The following is a 24,549-nucleotide window of genomic DNA, read 5'->3' as shown; positions in this document are numbered from 1 at the left end:
AGCAATACCTTTATTTATGATCAGCCTTTTAATAATGGTCACGTTCATAAATAATTGGACGTTTATACCAATAGAAAGAAAATATATGTTCTTTTTTGCAACTAAACATTTATATTTTCTTTTGTTTAACCTGTTAAAATTCTAGTTTAAAGTCACCCTGCATATTTACAAATTACCCTTTCTGCTTTTGTCTTGAAACCGGACATTTACACAAACTACATAAAAACACATACTTTTTTTTCTTTGCTTCAGAACCGTAAATCAGACTAAACCTTTCCTGTTTTACGTCAGTGAGGATCAAGAAAATTAGTTCTCTTTGCAAAATGAAGCTGAAGGCGCAAGTTCAATTGAAGAAACTCATCGCCTGCCTCCATTCAATCAGAGTCCGATACGCCTCTGATGTGAGCCAATCAGCTACGAACCGCACCTCCATGAAGCCAATCAGCATCCCGCGCTCATCTTAAAAGCAACTTCAAATCCACGTCTCAGCCTGCTAACCAGCAAGCGCAAACGGATTGCATGTCGGATTTCGAATCAGATGTCCGATTCAACCCACCCCCAACCCCTTCTCCACCATCATAGCTGAGTTCATCTAGCTTCCAAGACGTTCCTCCATCCTCAACCCATCAGAGTGTTTTCTCCCTTCAGTCTTCATCACTCCCTATCGCCTGTTATTGGTCCGGCAGAAGACCACCATGTTGGGCCCGGTTCTGCCAGAGGTTTCTTCCCAAAGGGGAGTTTTTCCTCTCCACAGTCGCTTCAAGCTTGCTCATCATGGACAGTTCATGCAAACCTGTGTTTATCAAGTTGGACATCTATCTTAAACAGATCATCATATGGACTGAACAAACTTCTTCTTTCTCCACTCCACCACCAGTTTCAGACCTGGGGGGAACATCCCTGTTCTCATACATCTACTTATGCATATTAAAGTATAATTCAGCATTAATGTTCCTGCCGAGGTCTGAGCGCCAAAGACTTAAAATATTGTATCAATAAAATCCTTCTAATTGCCATTTCTTTCTCTGTGAGTTTTTCAGATTGAAATACTAGAATAATAAATGATTTCAGGCTTTTACTACAATGATTTGGATTGTATCACTTTGCTCATCTGTTGTATCCTTTCAGAGGTTTCTACACAACTGTTTGCAGAAATTCTGGCCCATTCTTCCAGTTAGCAGTATTGATTGAGTTAGAGTTATAGGCCATCTTGCTCGTTCTCAACTTTTCAACTCTGTCCACAAGTTTCTATGGAACTGAGGTCAAGACTTTGTGATGACAAGTACAAAACATTAAGTTGACATCTTTGTTATCTTTAGGCCACTTTGTAACTAATTTGGCAGTATGCTTTGGGTCATTGTCCATTTGGAAGACCAATATGTCTAACATTTTGAGACATCAAGGATGAAGTCTCAAAATGTTATTTTAACATTTCCACAGAATGGTCTTTCCTCATGATGCCATCCACTTTGCAAAGTGCTCTGCTCCCTCTTGTAGCAAAAAACAACACAAAACACTCCTTAACACGATGCTGTCACCTCTGTGTTTCACAACCGGGATGGTTTTCTCACGCTTCCAAGCTTCCTTCTTTTTTCCCCAAATGTAGCGTGGGTCATCATAACCAAAATCAACCTCTGTTACAACAGACAACAGGACAGATCGAAAAGAAACAAAACTTTTGATCCTGAGTGCAAATACAAAATGTAGTATGACATTTTATGTGGCTTTCGGAGTAAGGGCTTCAATCTCTGAGTGTTGTTTTTTTTTTGTGACTAATGACACTCTCCTACCATCTTCATGCAGAATCCTGACAAGTTCTTTGGGTTTCTTATTGGGTCGATGCACATGTTTCACACCAAAATATTCCTGTTTCTTTTTTTTTTTTTTGCTCACGTATAATTGCTTAAAAATATACAATTCAAATTGTACCCAATGATAAACATGGCCAAGATGATCCACTCTTTTCTTCCTGATGTCTTGCAAGGAAGCAGTGGTGTCGAGGTGTTGCCTTTAAATATGTCCATCGTTGTACCTGAAAGGTTGTGAATTAATCAGAAGCTTGCACTGCTGTGACATCATCATTTGAGCTTTCCAAATCGTTAAAAAGGCATGTCAATCTTAATGTATGTAGACTGTCAACTTTGAAGATTTAATAAAAAAGAATCTTTCCTATATTGTTTTGGCATTTAACCAAATAAAATAATTTGGTTGATCCTAAAGTAACCAAAACATTAAATCTGATTCTGTCTTTTCATGAAATGTATGTAAACATTGTTTTCTATAGCTTTTGTCCTTTGTGATTCTAGAAGGCCTCCACCAAGGACATGACATCTGCAAAAGAAGACGTTGAGAAAGGCGAACCTGTCAAGGCGAGCAGGAAGTTAAATGTGGCTTCTAAAAAGATCCTTGGAAAGGAGTTGAAAAGGCCTCCATTCACCAGTAAACCAGAAGTCGTCCTCTTTAAGGTGCCAACTCCTGGAAAAGAGACACACCATAAAGATATTCTAAATTCCTAACAGAGGTTAATTAATCAAACAATGAGGATTTTTGTTTATGTATATTTTTGCTAACGGAAATAAATGGTCTGTTTTAGGACTTTGAAGTTGGGAAGTGCTATAAGAAGAAAATCGTCCTGACAAACATCAGCTACGGTGTCAGTCAGTGCAGGTTTGTCAGGGTCTCCGATCAGCTGATGGATTTTATCTCTGTCAGGTAAGCTTCAGTAAAGAGTTAACCTATTGGCTGTTCTTATGTTGGTTTAATGGAAGTTCAATGGAAACTAAGACTTCGTTACTGCTAAAACAACTTAAGGCAAACACGGTGTTCACTACTTGGAAATTAAAGACTGCAACAACAAGTGTTAACCCAAAAACAGCTGAAAGGTCTCAGATTGAGTTTGGTTTCCCAAATTGGGTACATAAAAAGTTTAATTATGTTTTAAATGTTTTAGATGGAGGTAATTACCTTTTTGTTTCTGTTGTTTCTGCTGTGCATCGGCTTGGACGACGGTCCAGTCTAGGTACAAGGAACTTTCCGATTGGCCTGGGTTCGCACCACGGATGGAAGGTGGTGGTGCTGTTGCAAATTCTCATCCTAGCTTCAATAATATAACGCCATTTTAAACGATCTATCTTCTGGATTTGCATAGCGTGACTGATATTACACATTCAAATTTACACCTTGAACTGAAGCAAAGTCCTCAAAGAAACGTAGCACAGTATAAAAAAAAAAGGTAATCTGATGAAAACCCTAATATTCACCTTATACACAGTGAATAAAAGAAACACAAATCAAAATGTATAACTAACTTATGTTCCTCTATGGCACTATGCAACCCCCATCAGTTTTATGCTATAAAGATGACTATGCTCTATGGATTAATACAATAGTTATCAAAAAGCTATAGACTAGAGTAGGGAATCTTTAGAGGGAATCTTTTCAATTTGCTCAGAGAATCCAGTATAATTGTGTTTTGTTTTGTTTTTTGGCCGACTATATAAAAGAAGCCATCGCATGTTAGAGGCCTTCAGACCGCTTATTATTCGGATAGATCTTCTCTTCTTCTTGTGTTAGCGGATAGAAATCCAGCCACCATTTGTCATTTTAAAAGATGATGGAATATGCGTGAAAGCAGAGCCTGTCCTCCCACATATGGACGCCAGCTCGGATCACCACGCGCACAGCTCTTCTTATGAGTCCCTGCTAAATGAGTCAGTCGGTGTTTCTTCTTTCTCCTCTCTGTGAAGCCTGCCAGCAGCCCACAGGCCGGGCAGAGATGCATTGTTCTCCAGGTCATTCTCTGTGGATCGCTTTCCCATTAGCCCTTTCATGGATTGATATGGATTCGTCTCTTCTCTCATTCTGCCTGACTGGGTGAAGAGTCTCGTAGGCTATAGAAGGATCAGCTGGAAACTAGCGATGATATTATTGAGCATTGGTGCGGGATCGCTTGCCTGAATGTGTCACCTTCTGGTTCTCCGTTCCTCGCTCACGTGTAACAGACATGAACTTCTACCACATGTGAACGAATGGACACTTTAATATACACACACGCTGGTATCTCAAATATCAAATGTAATGACCACATGAATCTAGTTTGCCAGTGCATTTGTTGCAAAGAATCAAAACTATTCTTAAGGATAAAAGTGTGACATGCATAGGCATTCAGTTTCCTGATTCAAAATTTGTAGAATCATCTTCCTTTGAGATTACACCTACATTTCTCTTCCAGATTGCGAATGTAGATATTTTGCCCCTATTTCTAGACAAATCTCTTTGCGGTTTGGATGGAGGCCTGTAAATATCAAAACTTTCCACAAATTCTCAGTTGGCTTTAGGTCTGGATCTTGACTAGGCCTTTCCAACACATGAATATACTTTGACCTAAGCCCCTCCAATGTTGCTTTTGCTGCATTTTAGGGTCACTGTCAGCTAGGAGGTGAGCCTCTGCCTCTGTCTCCAGCATTTTGCAGCTTCTCTGTTGGGTTTGCCCTCCCCTTAGCTCAATCTGCCTTCCTATCAGCTCTCTCCATTCCTGTTCCCATGAAAGTAAAGTATTCCCATAGCATGAGGCTGCCACTACTCAAATCTCCATTTTGGTCTCATGTTTAGCGGAGCAGTTCTTCTCATATATGCCTCTACATGGTGAGTGACAAACATGAAAACATGAGTTCTTAATTAGTTTCTTCCAGGAAGGCACGACACGCAGTTGTTCTGTCAAGCCGTTTCTCCCACTTGAGTTGTGGATCTCTGCAGCTCCTCCAGAGTTCTCTGATCAATGTGCTAATTGGCCAGCTTTTTTAAAAAGGACACCTATCACAATGTGGATGGTCATGTCATGACAGGCGTCCTTTTTTTTTTCAAATCATAGGTTGAACAGTGATCTGTGTGATGCTCAAAGCTGGGAATATTATATTATCTACCTCTACTTTAAATTGCTTCAGTGTGGTCCTTGTTCCTCATGATGCTGTTTGTTTATTAATGAGGTGACTTGTTAAGGCAGTTGGTTGCAATGGATTTTATTTTGGGGTATCAGAGAAAAAGGGACTAAACATAAATTCATGCCTCACTTTTCCCATTTTTAGCATTTCCCTTCCTCTTCTGAATGATGTGCTACTTTGTCAATTGCAAAAGGTTTCCCTTCATCTAAACCGAAGCTTGTGGGTGTAAATGTGACAGTTCAAGGACTGTGAATACTTTCACAAAGCACAGTAGCATTTATTTTCTGTCACTAATGAAACACTCCAGATTTCTGGTATAATTATTTACTACTGGAGTGTTTACACTTTCCTCTTTAGGGGCTTTTTTTCGCACTGCTTAGTGCCTTAAAAAGTGTTGCCTTGGCCACAAAGGCATAACTTGGCACCTGGCAAGATGGATTCTCCTGCAATTATATTCTCTGGTGGAATATCATGTTTACACATTACTTCAGGAAGCTGCATACATCCAAACCCAACGCAACAATAACGTTTTTGTCCAGGCCCATCATACGTAGCACAGAAATACCACTGTTAATTATAAAAGATGTAAAAACAGAACTGTCTAAGGTTGCTGACAAGGTAATCCTCTTGTTTTACACCTACCTTCCATTATTCATGAGCATTTGTGTGTAAAATCCCAATTACTCACACATTCGAGCCTACAATTCTGAGATCAGTCGTGACGACCACAAAGAACAACTTTAAGAGAAAAACATGAACTGGGAGCCCACTAGGCTTTCTCACACCAGCCCATGGTTTCCTCTACGCCCACTGGATTTCTAAAAATGGCTTCCTCCCCTCCAACTCCCGTTCCAGAGTGGGCTCTCTTTTGTATATTTCTCCACAGAGACAAAAAGCAGGAAAGCCTGAGTTCTGCCAGATTTGGTAAAAAGCCACAGTGTAAAGGGTGCGTTTAGTGACTCCGTTTAGCACGTGTTGAAAATGAGGGGCTGAGCGGAAGACACCCTTCTGGGATGTGTACGTTCCTCAGCTCAGACGTGAGATAACAAATACGCCTGGAGAGGAAGTGCTGAAAGAACAATCAGAGCACACATACACCAACGTTCTTTTGTTTCGGTCCAAGCTGACGGAGCTTAAAAATAATATAAATATTACCACTTTTAATAGCATTTAGTTGCAAATACCTTCACAAATCAAGACCGCGGACACAGCAAGCTCAACAAGCCTAAAGATAAAGCCAACACCACCATTTTGTAAAATAATGAGCTTCTAATTTACACTTGATTCAAGAGTCAAAGTCCACATTGCTTGTGCTGCCTTTTTGTGAAGCTTAGCTCACATTGTTTTGTTTCAGGCTGGTAGTAAAGCAAATACAGTTAACTTTTAAAGGAACCTACTCATGTATTTTGACCATAAAAAGAAAACACAAAAAAACATATATTACTCCTCAAATAAAACAATATATACCAACTGATAGTGTTTGCTTGTCCTTCTTAGCCTGAAAAGAAGTTTGCGTCGGGAGTGATCAACAGACTTGCTGTGTTATCGGCTCCATTGCTTCACCTTGTTTTCTCATTCCATGCATGCGCAATATCGTACTTCAGGTCACATCTCAGTATTGTAACTATACACAAAAAGCGCTTCGCTTAGTAACAAATAGACCCAAAACAAAATATAAAACAGAAATAAAATCTAATAAATCAACATGCCATTTCAGCCAAAGGGGTTAACACTAGTTATTAGAGGGATGGAGTCCTGACTTTTTCCTTAAAGTTTTCCTCTCACTGCCCATCAGGTTCATCCACTTCTCCACAAATATTATGTCTGCTGTTCCAAAGCTTAGTAGCACAGATCTGTGCTTTAAAACGTTAACCGCACTGTGTCCTGCTGAAATGTGTTCAAGTTTTACTTTCTTTATTTTACTGTCACTAGAAGCCCATGTGATTCCTAACTGTGATTGTTGTTTTATTAAACTAGTTTGGGTCTCACATCAGACAGAGCTGGAGTTAAACTTTTTCTGCTGAGCTCATGTATATTTCAGCAGCAAAAAAAAAAAAAAAAAAAAAAGCGGCCGAGTCGCTGTGTTGTCCTTTTTGATCAACTGAATGTAATATTCTGTCCAAATAACAACAACAATGATCTCTAGGATTGGAAGAAATACTCCCTAAAGTGACGCTTGGAGTTCTTCACCAGTTTTCTCCTCAGACTTCATATAACGTACTTTAGAGTACATTCTGATAGAAATGAAATACATTTTATTTCTAAAACATGAGCTGCATGAAATGTTTAGACGCGTCACAGAGTTTTTGAAGCTTCTGTGTGGATCCCTTTAGAAGTGGCCGAGAATGAGCATGAGGGTCTTTAGCTCTGACTCATGAGTAGAAAGGACTTATTGATTCACTGCGAGAGATGCCAGTGGGTATTGCTACCACTGTATAATTCAACACACAGATCTCAGTGACACTGGGAAACCACATTTTTAGCCTCATCGTTTCAGTCCTCTGCAGCGGACGCGCTGGCCTCATTCGCGACCGTTTATGTAGGCCTGTAGGAGGCTTTTTCAAACACTGCCTCACTCAGCATTTAATCCCAAGTGAACTGCTCTATTTTCCTTCACATGTCTTTTCATGCCACCTGTCTTGAAGATGGGAAATATGAAAAGCACCGATGAACACTTTCTAGGCACAGATGAGAAGGAAAATGCTGATGAAGGTACAATGGGTCATTTGTGATTTACCACCCTGTAACCAGGTGGATTTATTTCATGCATTTCCATTTCACAGCAGTAAACTGTGTGGCAACTTCTGTCAGGCTGTCCCAGCTTCCCTACCTGAGAACTGAACCAACAACTTAAAATAACAGGCCTGCTGCACTGGTCCAGTTCCCCTCTGTGCTGAACTACATAAATAGGGATATTCGAATGGAGATTTTACAGTTTTTCAAAGTAAATGTGTTTGTTTTTTTTGTCAGAGGTTTAACATACCAAATATACATTGCCTTGTAAAGGTACTCTGTGAAGGTTATTTTGTTCCAAAAGTATTTGTACACAGCAAAAATGCAACTAAAAATAAGTAACATTTTCTTTAAATTAGTGTATTTGTCCTGGATTTGAGCAGGTAAATAAGATGATTTGCCAATAGAATAAGATTTTTGCACTTAAAATGGGAACAATTCATCTCCATCATCTTATTTCAAGTGCAGGATGTCTAATTATCTTATTTTAGGGGCAAAGATAGTCATTCCATTGGCAGATAATCTTATTTACTGGCTCAAATCAAGGACGAATAGACTAAGTTTAAGAACATTTTACTTGTTTTTCGATCCGTTTTTGCAGTGTGCCTTGTAAGCGGTTATAGTAGCCTATCTAAACCCACTGAATGTTTTCACATTTTTTCCTGTTTCTTACCAAAAACTTAATTGCATTTTTTTGCCGTTTCAAAAAGTGAAGGTAAACAATGCAGGATTTTTAAAAAAATGTTGCTAAGAAAATCTGCAAAATGTAGTATGCATTTTTATTCAGTCTCCCTGAGTCAATACTTTGTAGAACCACCTTTCACTACTATTACTGCTGCAAGTCTTTTGTGGGCTGTTTCTACCAGCTTTGCGCATCTAGATACCGAATCGTTCCTCATTCTTCCACAAAATAGCTTAAGATCATTTGGATTGGGCAGAAAATGTCTGTAAAAAGCTATTTTCAAGTTGAGTCTTGTCACAGACTCTTGACTGGATCGAGGTCTGGACTTTAACTGGGACATTCTAACTAGTGAACATTCATCTCAGATCTGTTACAGTCTGTAACAGGTTTTATTTTATTTTTTTCAATGTTGCCCTTCATTCTGCTCTGTCTGTCTTCCCATCAGCTCTGACCAGATTCATTCACCCAGCTGAAAGCATCCCCACAGCATAATGCTGCCACTACCCCGCTTCACCATGGGAATTGTGTGTTCAGGGTGTAGTACATATTTACCTTCCCATCCATCAATTTTGGCCGATCAGTGCACCTTCTTTCAAGTTTGCCGTGTCCCCTGCATGGCTTGTAGAGAACTGCAAACAGTGCTTCTTATGGCCTTCCTTGAACAATGGCTTGTTTTGCCTCCCGGTCTTCCATAAAGGCAATAGAGTTGCACAACTGATACTTGTCCTCTTAACAGATTTTCAAGGGTTGCACTAGTTTTTAATAGGCACTACATGGGTTGGAGCTTATGCAGTTGGTGAATAGCTTAAAATGGTTTCAAACGAGTGTTATTTTATCTCATTATTATATTATGCTACTAGTTCATCATTTAAAAGTGTAACATTTTTAAGAAATATTGTCGGACTGCTTGAAAACATGATACCAATTGTTACACAGGCTTATTGTTCCTATGTGTGTAGTCAATATCTTGTCCTCTGTTTTCGATTAGTTGAACAATACGAGAGAAATACTGAGAGAAAACTATGATTTGTTTTGCTGCTGCATTAAAACATGTAAATAATTTAATTAGAATGAGCAAGAATCCCTTTATTTCTTTACAGTTACAGATCTTCAGGTTTTCTGTTTTCAGGCAAACCCATCAGCTTTGAATGTCCCATATAAAGACATTGGCTTGCTTTGTTTTTTGTTTTTTTCACTTTGATTTATCTCTGTTTCAGGATACTAGAAACCACTATTCTCTAACTGTTGCTCATGATTTTATTTATTTGTTGAATTTTGAGAGTTTCTCAGTTTCATCGTCTGGCTGGCTGCTTTGTATGGACTGATGCTTCTGTGTCCACACAACGACGGGGAGTCATTAGGTTCAGTGGAGAAACATTAAGACCCAAACATGTGAGATACACATGGTGCTTTGAAATGGATTCTGGACTTCTTCATTTAAAGTTTGTTGGGTAATTGGGTTAGTCATGTATAAAGGTTTCACTTTATATGTAGAGAAGTCCAACTTAGCATCCAGGTTACTTTTGACTTTAACTCCATCTTCTTTTATGTACTTCACTGTCAGGAGATTGGTCATAAGTCAGTATTTCATCTAAAGCTGTTGATCTTGTGTTGACCTTCCTTTTTTTCCTCTTGCCTTCCATTTATTTTCTTTGCTTTAAGACTTATGTCATCATCAGGCACAGCCTACTGTGCTGCAAATCAAAGATAGCTTGCTACTTATTCATACATGTCTTATATGTTTTTATTGGCTATTTTTAATGTAGTTAATATTAGTAATAATGTCAAATATTCTGAGTTTTTAAGAGTATGTGACATTCAATGTTCATTCATTGCTGCATTTGAGCAAACGTGTTGTACACTGAGGTCCTCTGTGGGCTCACTCAGTCTTCATGTCTGAATCTTTCAATGGGTACCTCCTGAAACTAGTAAAAAGTAATCAAGGTGTGCTACAACAACTATGCAAACGTGTGGCTTTATCATGTTCTTTCCCTCCTTTAGCAAAGCAGTTCATGACAAATGTATCTGCAAAAGTAAAAAATGTCTGCAATGAAATGAGACAGAGAAACCAACATATCAAGAAGTACAAAATGTTTACTGAGGAAACTGCCCCAGGTCCACCAAACAGAAGATAATTTTTTCCTGGTGACCACACAGTGTGAGAGGTTCCCTTAAACTCTGTGGTAAACGACTACAGGAGAATAGCTGTAAATTTCCTTGTGGTTCGTGGTCATACATACAGTAAAACTAAATAAAGAAACAACTCTGCTGTGCTTCTGAATGATGGAAGCAATTTTTCACTGTCATGCTTTATTGAGACAAGTGATCAGTGTTTATATGCCAAAGGAAAATATGGTAATTGCACAGTGCAGAAGTTGGCCAGAGGTTCTCGAATCTGAACTGAACTGAGCTATACGGTATGTCCACCATCCACTTTCCCACAGGCTTTCACAAAGCTACGTATGCAACTCAGATAGTTAGGACATGTATGTACAAACGATGTCCATCGTCCAGCTCGACTGTATGTCAGCTACTAAACACGCATTAATGTAAATTATTGAAAAAGGCAGCTCAGTTTGGGTTTCTGAGCTGATAAGGAAACTTTCTAAACACAAGTGTATTTGCATGTCAGCGACGAGCTTTTACATTTTTGCAATCACTATTATCAACATTTATCTATTTTTGTGAAAATGACAAAAGAACAGTGGTTCAGTGGTACAATCATCATGATAATTTACTCAGGTTATGTGAAAAGACAACAAAGTATTGACATTTATTCTAAAAAAAATAATGTGCAATGTATGTAATATTTTGATCATGTGACAAATTAAATGTATTCTCCAATTAGAATGGAATGAATTGTCTTTTATAAAATACTTAGAATGCTTCTAAAATATTTGGCAAAAATACTAAAGCAGTAATCTAACAGTCAACTGTTAACTCAAGTCAACATGCATTTCTTTGTAATTTTATCATCAAATTTGGTTGTGGTTCATGTATGTCTTACATTTGTGACACCACAAGTATTTTCTATGTGTCTTGCAGTGGTTTAGTTTCACTGATGATAGGCCAGTCATATAGGTTTATTATAGATTTTTTACTAAGGATATTGTTTGTGAAATTACCATCATATGTTGTTCTGATCAGTACCCAAATTTTATAAGTTTAATGTTGTACCAATTTATTAAGAATGTTGTATCTTCACTGTCTGATGCATTATATACAATTTCCATCTAGAATAGCTATAAACTCCATTTTATATATATATATATATATATATATATATATATATATATATATATATATATATATATATATATATATATATATATATATATATATCATTTGGGTAGACTAACTTTCAAACTTGGTAAAAGCGTCATCCTTTAAACCTTAGAACTGACTGACGATGTACTTTCTTCTTACCATGTCTGTAGTTCATATTTAGAATAATAAGGCTGTCCTGTAAGTTGCCTGAAAATGCTCATACTCGCTCTTTGCTAACTCTGATTTCTATTTCAGCTTTGATCCTCCTGGTTCTTTGCCTACTGGGATGTCATGTGAAATGCAGGCTTGTTTCCAGCCTCTGGTAAGTCCCGTCTGCGCTACATTACAACTTAACTCGCCTCGCATTGTTCAGTAATAGAAGAGCTTAAGCAAACACTGAAAATCATTGGGCTTTCTTTATTTTACAGGTCATCTTTTTTTATTTTATTTTTTTTTATTTGCTTTACTGCTATCTATTGTGTGCTCAGTATTATACAGACTAGTTGCGTGCTTACTTGAGTAACACACACCCTTTCCTGTGATGTGTGCCAAAGTTGAAACGATGAAGGCAGGATCATCCAACAGTGAATGTAAACCTTAGCATCAAAGTCTTGGGGTATATGTTTTAGAATTTGTGTACATATAACATGTCTCACTTGTAATCAATCAAAAGAGGTGCTAAGTAATGATATCACTTGTTTCCTAAAGGCTGCTTACACCTGAGCATTTAAGGGATTTTATCTTTCAGGCAACGTTTTTGTCTTTTGGCATTTTCTTTCCAGTTCCCTAATTGTTTGTAATAAAGTGCTCTTTACAAATTGTTTCCAGTTTGTGTCACCTTTAGCATTACCTTAAATCAGATGTTTCCCAACACTTTGCCATGTGGGCCCAAATTGTCAGGTTGAAAATACATATGTGCCACAAAATTAAACACATACACAAAGAAAAGGGACACTTTTAAAGGAGCCTAGTCGAAGACCAACCATTGTTAATTAAATAAACCAATCTACAAAAACTTTTACCAGCCTCACTCTGCGGTCACATCTAAGCAATCGGCAGGTTTAGCATCCGCTTCAACGAACTCCAAAGGTCATCTCAGCGACATTCCAGTGTTTTCCCTCTTGGAATTGTATTTTTGCCCTTTTCTTCACTAGATCTTGGAACATTCTGCATTGTTTCGCTGGGAGATGCTAATAGCTGTTAGCCGCTTCCTTGTTTTTACCCCTGCTGCGCATGCGCAGTAGCCTGGGTGCCATTCCGAACTTAGTCCCGCCCACAACGTTTTAGGTCGGGAAGTTCGGTCTGGCATTGCTCAATAGTAGCGCGAGTATGCTCGCCCAATATCTGGCGGGCCAATCAAATTGTCAGGGCGATCACTACTAGCTTCACCTCTAACAGAAAAGATAGATATGTGATTTTAGGAATCTTCTCATCAGTGGATATAATCCAAAAATGCTATGCAGTACATTTAGGGAAAGTCATGTTGTTCAAAGTTCAATTGCTCCCACATGGTTTGGTGTTTCATGTTTCGTCTTGTTGGGAACGGGGTTCTCACCCAGTTTTGTTCCCTCTTATGTCCGAATCCAATTTTAAATGCAAAGTTTTGCAGTAGTTTATGCCACATCAGTAACATAGTTTCACATTGAATGATCTCTCCAGCTTAATGAAGACTTGGATGGAGAATTTCAGTTTGCGACACCCCTGGGCCCCTTCTCTGTGCCGGTCAGGTGCGCCACAAAGAAATGCAGCGTGAGTAGTAGCAGTAGTAGTTCATTTCTCCTTTTCCTACAATCCTTTCTTGTGTGTCTTTTCTGACCTCACCATGCGGCGGTGGATATCTAGGGCTTAGGTGTGTGTGTCTGTTACATTAAATAATAACCACACAGGCTAGACTCACTGACACAACTGGAGACAGACAGCAAAAGAAATGTGAGTGAAACCGTTACGGGTTTGATACACAGCAGTTCAGTCCAAACAAGCCTGAATCCCGAGGGCATAAAACACACTACAAGCATCATAAAGCCAAAAGTCTATATGCACGAGCGAACAGTGGCACTGGAGACAGCCTGGCACAGGATAAAAGAGGCACATAGTTTGTATACACACACACACACACAGACACAGGGTAGGTGTTTATACACTGGTGAAAACTCCATGGCACTATCCAAGGAAGCGGGAGAAGAAGATGATAAGGGAGGACTCAGAACCATCAATCAGTGCATCCATTTCATCATGTTTCATAGGAGCAACCCTTAATGACTGTCTAGCTTGGCGTGCCAGTTTAATTAAGCTCCCCCTCCTCAATCAGTTTATTTATCATTGCATCTAAACCTTAGTGAACATGAGGTGGCAGCTCGTCAGCATTTGCTAATTAACTCCTCTGAATATGCAGTAGTTATCCATAAATATTTCCTTTCTCCAGCCGGAGGTCGACTGCCAGTTCGTCGACTTCGGTTCACACGTGGTGGGCCAGACCGTTTCACGGACCATCACCCTGAAAAACAAGGGAGCGCTGGCCGGCTTCTTCAGCCTGGACACCTCCGCACACGTCCGTCCAGAGAGCAGCCGTGTCCAGATGACATCCCGGGCCTCTGCCAACACAGGCCCGGTCAGTCATCAGTGTGCAACTCAGAAGCTGCTTTTTGCCATGCCTTCAGACGGAAAGAGAGATGCTTTTTCTTTTTTCTTTTCTTTTTTTTGTCTGCAGGAGACATACAGTGAAAAGACAACTTCTAGCGATCGGCAGAGTTCTGATTCTTTGGATTCGCAGGAGGTCCAGCCAAAGCAGGCCAATCTTTCCGAGGAAGTACAGCAGATGGAACCTGGTAAATAATACTGCGTACAGGATAAAAGGCAGCATTGAAAAATGGGAAAGAAAACATGCAATACTTATTCCTTCCTCAAATAAACAAATGTGATGTATTTTATTACTAAGAATTGTATTACATGAATAAAATTTGACAGCCCAACAAAAGTAGCGAAAAAAGAAAGGGATACATTTTCAAAGTTTTTTTGCAAATAGAAATCTCAAAAGTGCAGCATGCGTTTGTGTTCACCCCCCGGTATGTCAGTGGTTTCTAGAACCACGTCATGCTTTAATTAAAGCTGCAAGTATTTGGGGTTATGTCTGCATCAGCTTTGCACGTAAAGAGACCAAAGATTTTCCTCACTCTCCTTTGCATATTAGCTAAAGCTCAGTCATATTGCATGGAGAGTCTGAGTGAACATTTATTCGTGCGTCTTGCCAGAGATTTTAAGAAGGATTTATTTCTGTGACATTCTAACAACTGAATATGCTTTGATCTAAACAGTTCTGGCTAAATGTGTAGAGTTGTTGTCCTCCTGGAAAGCCCCAGTCTCAAGTCTTTTACAGCTTTTAACCACTTTTCTTCCAGGATTTTCCTATATTTAGCTTCATCTTCATATTAACTCTAGCCAGCTTCCCCATCCCTGCTGGAAAAAAAGGGTCGCCACAGTATGATGCTGCCAGCATTGCGTTTCACTTTGGAGAGATCTGTGCAGTTTTAGTTTTGCACCACACCTAGTGTTTTTTAATGTTGGTTATAAAGTTCAGTTTTAGTCTCTCCTGGCCATTTCCCCTTCTTAACATGTTTGCTGTGTCCCCTAAATGGTTTTTGACAAACTTTAAATTGAACTTGTTATGAATTTCTTCCTGCCACTCCTCCTTGTAGTTCAGATGTGTACATGAATAATATTTGTCCCGTTGACAAGATTCTCCCACCCGAGCTGTGGATCTCTGCAACTCCTCCAGAGTTGAGAGAGGGGGCTGCTTCCCAGATTTATGCTACCCCTGTGCGGTCTACTCTGTTTTCATTTTTGGATAATTGATTGAATAGTCGTGTATGAGGTGTTCTGGGATAAGGTGGTTTCTTCACCAGTGTACTCACCTGCAGATTAACTGGCACACACGTTAACTCTGATTACTAATTATGTGACGTGTATAGACAGGCAGTTGTGTTGGATTTCATTGAGGGATTAGTGCAAAAGGGGCTTTAATACAACTCTGTGCCACACTTTCTAAACGGTTCCAAAACTCAGCTCTGCATTACTTCCAAAAATAAAGTAAAGTCCTGGTAAAAAACACTGAGGCTTGTGGTTGTAGATTTTAGCTTGGCTAAATTTATGAGCTGTGAATGCTTTTGCAAGGCAGCGTAACTGTCTCAGAATATATAAAATCGACCTGCTGATAGTGCAGAAATGGAAAATCCGACTTTTTGTTTTGCACCACCCAGAGTTTGGCACGAGGGAACGGCGTTTTTAAAACGGGCACCATCTTAGTTTAGCAGATGGCAAATATTAGCAGCATATTAGCATGTAGCTGTAAGTACTGCTGAGTCTAAATCTGGATTCACTATGCAGATTAGTTGTATTTGAGAAATCTCTTCGTAAAGCTGCAGTCCCAGAGTCTCCATGGAACTGCTTCCAAAATGTAGGAAGAGAGCAGTGGCTTTATCGCTCCATCTCTTCATCTGTGCTAGGACACTTGGTCCTTGTAGGAACAAAATATAAAAGAGCAGTCGCAGAAAGCACAGGGTTCACCTTGCTCTCACTGCTGGCAACAGGGATGCATCTCCTCTTTTATGTTCTCTCACATCTGAAGTCTTCATCGCTGTGCTCAGCACTCTCCACTGCTGATGCTTTGATTAGTGATTCAGGCTTTTGCCTCCGCTCTGCCGCCGTTTGAAGTTGTGTTGCTGCACCTCTGTTTCCTGCTTCTTTCCTTCTTCTCTGTTGGTCAGTCACATCTGATTCATATATAATTTCAGATCGTCAACAGTTTACTTGTGTCATGTTTTTAATAAAGTCAATGCTACTTTTAGTGACCATTTGCCGACTGTTCTCTGACACTACATACTGGCTCTCAAAACTGCTGTCCACATCCACACTCCTGTTAAAAATTGGAGAGACTGAAATATTTTGATCTTTTTAAAGTTTTTCTACCTTTGATTTGCAGTATATTTTGTAAAATTTCAATAAAGAACAAATATGTAATGGGGAAATAAAGGAAAAGAAATAGATTAAATAATGTTTTTGCACAAGTGGCCACAACCTTAATCTAACACGTGTAGCTCCCAAATGTTTGACTGGTAATATATATATATATATATATATATACTACTGACTTGTTTATCTTTCAGTTGAACTGTATAGAATATGTCACATTGAAGGAAAAAGTGTTTATTTATACCATTTATAATGGTTCCTGTAAAGAAAAATGGAATCATAACAGGATATGCACACTTTACTGTTCATAGAGTTGTGCCCAAAATTATTCATATCCCTGCCAGATTTAAATATAGTTCATTTTCATGCATCCAAGCATTTTTTTTCTCTGGTTGGAAATGGAAGGGTGTGTTGTACAAGATAAGACAATGTTTGAGAGTTGCCATCTCTAAAAAAAAATTACACTTTTACACTTTAACAAGCTATTGAAAGTTGAAAATGATTTAAACCCTTCACAATATTCCATGTAGAAGCCTGTTGGCATTACAGCTTTAAAATGCTTCTTAAAATTGCTGACAAAGGACCATTCCTGCTTTGTCAGCAATTCCTAGTCTTAGAGGTTGGAAGGCATCCATGCCATCACCCATATCTCCAGGATTTACATATTACTTCCAGCCAAGGTAAACATCCAGATTATAATAATAATAATAATGAAAGATTGTTCCCCAAAAACTCATCATCATCGCCATGCACTGTGCTTTTTGAGTCTTCTCTTCTGTAATGTTTTTATTTTGTACAGAATCATGTGCAGAAGCTGTCAGTGAGGCTCGCCTTTCCTCTGATGTGGACGCACAGATAAACCAGACCTTCTTGGACTCCTGTGATATAACACTTGGAGATGTAAGTGTAGAATAGAATCTCATTTTATTTGAAATCCGTGTAAAAAACTTAAGTTTAGTTTACATTCCTAGGGAAAGCACTCTAAAGCACGTTTTGTAAAGACTGCTTCTAATGGTGCATAAATCTGTACAGGTGGTGCTGCCTGGTGTAAATGGGGTTTTAATACAGGGTGTGGGGAAAACTGCTTTGGGTGAATAATATTTCTCATAGTTTGAAGCTTCGAACGTGCGGTACATTCTTCTATGGGAGGTTATGTTTTTCATCAAAATTATGTTTTGGCTGTGATATCCTCAGTAGCAGTGAGAGAAGAGAAGCCATGAGCTTGGCAGAAGCAGAACGATTTTTTAGCAAATTTCCTAACCAGAAATGCAGTTGTTTGCTTCTTTTGTCCAATCTGCTGATCTGCTTCATACGATCAATTCTGGGTACAAAGATTGATTTTTCTTGACTACAGTGTTACTGTAGCAGACTCTAGGTTTTCTTCTTATTCTTCTTTTCTTTTTGTTTCTAACCATGATGCTGTCTGTGCCTTGTGGCCCAGACCAAGCTGTGAAGCCAATCAGGGTTCATTCCATCTTTCTACTGGGGGTCTAATGGTGCATCACCTCTCCCTCTGCGCTTGTTGTGATTGTGTGTGCTGCACATGCCTGTGTGCCCTAAGCTCTGCTGTCGTCATTTTGACTGATATGTGCACATTGAACGGTTGACGCCTAAATTGTAGATGATCCATCAAACTATCAAGCCACTTGCTGCATCAGTGGCTAAGGTCTCTCACGTTTTTATTCCTCTCAGTTTAGCGATGGCATGTGGAGGAAAACAGCATTTCTGTTACATGCAGAGTGACTAAACTCATCATTCTGTAATTTTTTTCCTCATGTGTATGTTTCAACAGGTCATGAAGGTTAAAGTCCATGCTGCGCTATCACACAATGAAGGGCAGAAAAGAAGATTAAAGTTATAAAAACAAAGCTTGTTTTTTTAATATAGATGTCATGTGGGACTAGACGCTGATATTACAGTCAAAGGTGATTGTTGATCGATTAACACACAAGAAGTTATGCATGTTTTCACTGAGCACTTTCGTGACAACAGCTTTTCTGAAACAGTCCACATGTGACATATCGACATAAGGATAAATCTGTAGATGGCCGGCGGCTCAGACGTCTGTGACATGCGCCAATCTGGGGCTCTAATCTTTGAACACGGCAGCTCAAAGCTATCAGTTTACTACAGCAGCTCTCACGCGCCGCTGCTAAGACCTAAAACCTAAATTAAGTTATGTCCACGTTAGCCTTCACTGAACATCATATGAAAATAGGCTTTGGAGATTTAAAGGGGGAAAAAAGTCCTTCTCTTGTTTACAAATGTTTTGTAGAATTTAATTTGAAAATAACAACTTGATTCTATGTGTGCCTGCCGTGTTCTTTACTTTCGTAGGTGAGAGAGGGAGAGCTTGGACCCTTTCAGTGCATCAAGCTGGAGATTTTCTTCACTCCAACCATTCCAGGAGAGACCAGACGGGACTTCTACATCCGATTCTCTGACGCAAACACAAAACCAGTACGTTGGTGATGGCTGTCATGCCATGGGACCTTAGCAAAAGCACCAATATCTAAGATGGCTTGAATTATTATTGACTGACTGATGATTGACTCAAAACAGATACCCATCCAGGTCAGAGGTTTGGCTGTCAGCATCCCTGTATGGGTGGTACAGCCCAACGTTGACCTGAAGATCTGCATGTTTGACTGCCTTTATCAACACAGCGTCCTCATTCAGAGCAGGTGGGTCCTAAAGACAGCTTACCTAAAAATACAGCCAAAGCTACAACTGAGTGGTTCGACCATTGCAGGTTTGTTGTAAACGCTGATTAATTCACAGCTATTTGACAAGCATGTGAGAGAGAGAGAGCCCCGAGAGAGAATGTCAGCACTTTTCCGAAAAGTTCAACTAAAAATGGTTTGTTTTTGCAAAACTGCAAGCTTATCAGTCTTGCTCCATCCGACCATTTTCTGAGCCAACTTAATCCTGTTCAGGTTGTCTGGGGGCTGGTGCCTATCTCCTGGGGTCAGTGAGAGGTAGGGTAAATGTTGCCAGTCCATTATAGGCATCCTTAGGAACAAATTATAAGATAGGATTATGTTTCATTGGTTTGGAAGATAAATGAAAGATAAGACAGACTAGGCCTAAAGAAATCTCTAAAATATAGAACCATGAACATAAACTAAATTGCCAAATGTATTTGCTCGCCTGCGTTCACACATGTACCAATTTGAGTGACATCCCATTATTAATCCAGTTTAATATGATGTTGGCCCACCCTCTGCAGCTATATCAGCTTCAGCTCTCATGCAAAGACTTTTTATGGGGTTTATGAGTGTGTGTAGCAGATTTTTGTGACCATTCTTCTCTGTGAGGTCAGACACTGATGTTGGAAACAAAGGCCTGGCTCGCAGTCTCCGCCCTGCACTTTGCTTTGTGCACAGGAGCACAGTCATGCATGAACATGAAGGGGCCATCTCCAGACGGTTTCCACAAAGTTGTGAGCATGAAATTATTAGGAGTTAAGAGTTTCTTTGATTGGAACGAAGGGGCTGAGCCCAAGCCCTGAACACCAGTCCCTCACTAAATTTTACACCTGACACAATGCAGACAGGCAAGTGTTGTTCTCCTGTCAGCTGCCAAACCCAGATTCATCCGTTGGATTGCCAGACAGAAAGGCATGATATGTCACTCAACGGAGCTCATGCTCCACGGCTCTAGGGTCCAGTGACAGCACGCTTTAAATCACTGCTTGCACCGCTTTGCCTTGCACTCGGTGGTGGAAGGCCTGGATGCATCCGCGCGGCCACGGCCATGCAGGTTGAATTCATTGCAGAAGTGCTCAATGCATGTCAATTTTCTATTTGTCATGCTGTAATACTTAAAACTGCCATATTCGTTTTTTCTTTGTTTTTTTTATCAAGCACTGTTGATGTGGCATGGACACAAGTGGTAATTCCTTAAAACAGACAGAAGAACACATTGCAACAAAACATAAAAACCCAATATTACTTAGTGCCAGGGACCATGATAGCGCATTATAAAAATGCATAGAATAAATAAAAAAGAGAAGCTGCTTAGAAATGTTCATAGATGAACAATGAATTTGGATGCTCCCATCCTTACAGTCCTGTTTGATTTACTCTAAAGCAGCACAGAACTTAAATAAATCCTTTTTGACCGTCGATATCATGCATTTCACGGCACAGAAAAGGTTAAGAATGCACCAGGGGCAGCACCATTAGCAGAAGAGTGGTCCATCACCTCTGCAGTCATTGTGTCATGTCGTTGTGGGGGAGGGAGTGTGTGTGTGTGTTGAGGGTTAGGGATTTGTGACAACTGCCATCTGGTGCACTGGCACACCCAGCACATGTGACAACATGATGATGATGATGATGGCAGCGTCAGTATGAAGTGCAGCTTTTCAAGTAAAGACATGCTAATACTTGGACCGGCAAACCATGCAATATGTCACCCTGCCTCCAAGACAATAATCTGAATGCAAAATAGCTTGGCAGGCTTTTGGATGAACAATGCGAGAGCCGCTGCTTTCATCACTTAAAATTGTCACTTTGTCCTTAAATAGATAACCATCCCACAAGTAGTCTTTAGCTTGTGACAGATTGGTTAAGAGAGCAGCACAAAGCACAATTGAATACGTCTAACCAGCCTGTGTGGCAGAGATTTGAATATCTCTCTGACTAATTGAAGGAATTTTAAGAGGCTTTAAGATATGCAGTTCTTGACTTTTGCTTGGGAGTCCGTGATTTGAATATCCTGAGCACAGTTGGCTCAGTGTTTTTCTCTTTTTCTGTTTCAAACATTCTGGCCAGACTTTGAAGCCCTCCTCTGCTGGCAACAGTCTGAGGGTTAAAAGTTTTAGCCTAAACTCAGGCCTCAAAAACACAATCAATCTTGATTTATTTATTTTTTCTTCAAACCCTTCTGTCTCTGTTTACTTTCTGTTTACTGCATTTCTGGTGTACCAGCTACACCTCATCTTAGTGCATCCTGAGCCTGTTTCACTTAGTTGTGGGGATAGAAGGACTGTGTGTAATAGAAAGGAAAGGAAAAATCTGTTCTTTGAGTTGATTATTTTGTGATATGTAAGGCTTCATTTAAATTAGAGTTCTCATTAAAGCAAAGGGGGCTAGATGTAATTCTATAGAAGGCCTAAAGATTCTGGTTTCCCGTCCTGTGAAATGGAGTATACGGTGCTCTGATGTGCTCTCTTACAGATGTCTTCTGTTTTTGCTTTTTTTCCCCCGCATTTACAAGCTAACTATAAGTAAAAGAATACATTTTGTACACGACCTGACCTGGGTCTTTCCATGCCTCTTGGCCGATAATTATATAAGGATAAGTGGGTGTAGATTCTTTGTTTTTTGTACAGATGAGTTTAATTTTACTTGCCACGCTTAGGCTTGATAACTTCCAGACCTGTGCAATCAAGAAATCAATATTTCACTTAAATAGAACCTGCGTGACAACATGAAGTAGGCTAAATTATGTCAAAATGCTACACCGCGTGCCCCACTCAAGAGTTTTCATCAACAACTGGAAAGCACAGTAATTGACAGTCTGGAAATGGTTGCAAAGCCATTTAAAGGCATTAGGATTCAAACCACAGTGAGGACCTCTATCCATGCATGCTGAAATTTTGTAACAGTTTCCAAGACTTGCCGGTGTGCCAAAATTACTCCTGTAGTAGTACATTTATAACCAGACAGGTTTTTTGTCCGAGTACTTATTTAAAGGATAGATGAAGTGATTTAAATCCATGCTTACTCCAAGAAGTGCTCATAACTAGACTTTCTTCGGGTCCGTAATATTGCTATAGCAATGTTTAAGACAAAAATCTCTAATTATTACCTTCTTTAACAATTCTTGGAGAGCCTTCAGTATGGTTGTTTCCTTGAGTGTAAGAACTTTTTTGAAACCATAACGGTGTTTTTATTAAACGCAAACATGTTCACAAGAGGATTGTTGTATAAAAAAAGGCAAAATCCAGGTTATATTTATAACTGTGGTAAAGATGTGTAAAAAGCCTTAAAATAAATTAATCTTTTACTGCAGTTGCATAATTTTAAGTTAAATGTTTTCCCACTTTGTTTAGTGCAGACAAAAATCCTAAGTTAAGAAATAATTGTCTTGAACAAAATCACTGGTGCCAAAAATAATTTGTAACCTTTGTAAAAATAAATATTATGGAAACACATTTTATTTATTCTTTAGTGTTTTTATGTTGATCAGAGTATTCTTGTAACTTGTAACAAGTAACACGTACATTATTATTTTCCTGTTGAATAAATATGACAAAACTCTGTATTGCATTTAGTTTCAGGGTCCGGTACAAAGTTCTGATTGGTAGAGCTCTGCATGGTCAGACACCTTTAGATCTGTTTTCTTCTGGTAGGTCCCTGGGGTCAGCTAAACGGGGTTTACTCGTCTGTCGTACCAGATTCAAAACTTAAAGGAACAAAGCCTATGAATCTGGTACCAAGATGGTGGAATGCTGTCCACGGTTCTTACGACCTTCAATCACTTCTGATGTTTTTAAGCGGCAGCCAAAGACAGCTTTGTTTTCACAAGCATTCTCAAACCCAGACAAACTGCATTGCACTTTCTTTGAATTCTATTTTATATCTTTATTTTGTAAGTGCTTGTATATTTTACCTTGCAAATCACTTTGTGAATCTTTTGTGTGAGAAGTGCTTAATTAATAAATTAATTTTATTTACTTACACACCAGGGTTCCATTTCTCTTACAAGGCTACTTATTTTGCCACTACACACAGTCAATAAGATGGTAAGGGAGGTAAAAAACAAAAATTGAAGCTCACTTATAGAGAACTGCAGCAAAGTATCTTGGAGTCTCCATAACAACCACAGCCAAGCAGCTGTGCCACAAAAAGCCTTTTCCTTCCTCACATAACAACCATAATGTGTGGAGGTTACTAAATGTTAGAAAGACTTTTTACACTGAACCATGTGCCTTGGTCAGAGGAGACTAGGACTGAAATTTCAGATGAAAACACACCTGGTGAGTCTGGCATCAAAGCCCATCATGCCCACTGTTTAGTATGGTGGAGGATTTTTTTGGGGGGGCTATATCTCTTGCAAATATCTGTGGAATGGTCTTTAGAACACTAGGGGTCTCATTTAGAAAGCTTGCGTATGTACAAAATGGGTCCTGAAACGTGCATACGTCAATTTCCACACATAAGATCAGATCTATTTTTTTTTTAAAGTTGAAATGTGCGACCCTCACGGCGACGCAGATGGTCAAGTGGTGAATTGCAGCCAGACTGCTTGATAATTCCTCTCAGAATTTCAAATTCTCTCCATATTAGACTTTAATCAGTTGTATTCAAAACCGCAATGTTATTCATGCTTGTGCTGGTGACATCTAAGAATGCATAAGGACCTTTTAAATAAATAAAAATGCCCCTCAGCCATCTTAAAGGTGTAGTGGACAATCTTTTTCGGCTATGGGGTTCTACGTAATGTTTTATAAATTAGACCGCTGGGCATTTTAGATAAAAATCTGTTGGCCATTGGAAGAAAGTCATCATTGGTTTGCTTAGCCAGGTAAAAATCCAATAAGCAGCACAGAAATTATCCACCTTCTTCCGTTGCCTTTTTAGTCCACAGAATCAAATCCTGAAAACCTTTGAGATGAGCTCAGAAGATGAGAGTGTAAGAGAGGAGTGGGGGCTCTGGAGGATGTAGAGAGATTGGTCAAAGATCCCCATCTCCATTTGCTTTAAACTTGTGACATGTTATTGTAGCAGACTAAGTGCTATCTTATTGACAAAAAGGGGGTTGAACAAAGTATGAACAGCAGGATTACCAATAATTGTGGCACAGATAATTATGTCAAACACCAAATAAATGTTAAAATAGGATTATTTTCCCCGCTGAGGAATTATTTTCCGTCTAAGGTTTGGATTCTTTCACAGTATTGAACATATGACAGCATTTTTAAGCTTTTCACACTTCGCTTTTATCAGCGGTTCC

At 39.3% G+C, this 24,549-nt stretch overlaps 1 protein-coding gene across 1 annotated transcript in view; it reads left to right on the top strand.

Annotated features, from left to right (window-relative positions):
• cfap74 (cilia and flagella associated protein 74) overlaps positions 1–24,549 on the top strand; it is a 66,017-nt gene that overhangs the window by 13,650 nt on the left and 27,818 nt on the right. The window contains exons 13-21 of the mRNA XM_036142518.1: positions 2,307–2,465; positions 2,594–2,712; positions 11,878–11,944; positions 13,282–13,371; positions 14,045–14,230; positions 14,330–14,447; positions 17,387–17,487; positions 18,925–19,047; positions 19,150–19,271. Of these exons, the coding sequence (XP_035998411.1) occupies positions 2,307–2,465; positions 2,594–2,712; positions 11,878–11,944; positions 13,282–13,371; positions 14,045–14,230; positions 14,330–14,447; positions 17,387–17,487; positions 18,925–19,047; positions 19,150–19,271 (1,085 nt within the window). The remainder of the gene's footprint in view (positions 1–2,306; positions 2,466–2,593; positions 2,713–11,877; positions 11,945–13,281; positions 13,372–14,044; positions 14,231–14,329; positions 14,448–17,386; positions 17,488–18,924; positions 19,048–19,149; positions 19,272–24,549) is intronic.

The sequence above is a fragment of the Fundulus heteroclitus genome, chromosome 1 (genome assembly GCF_011125445.2).
Source record: "Fundulus heteroclitus isolate FHET01 chromosome 1, MU-UCD_Fhet_4.1, whole genome shotgun sequence".
In the NCBI taxonomy this organism is placed as follows: Eukaryota; Metazoa; Chordata; class Actinopteri; order Cyprinodontiformes; family Fundulidae; genus Fundulus; species Fundulus heteroclitus.
The sequence above is the reverse complement of the archived record's forward strand: the minus strand, read 5'-3'. Positions and strand labels throughout refer to the sequence as shown.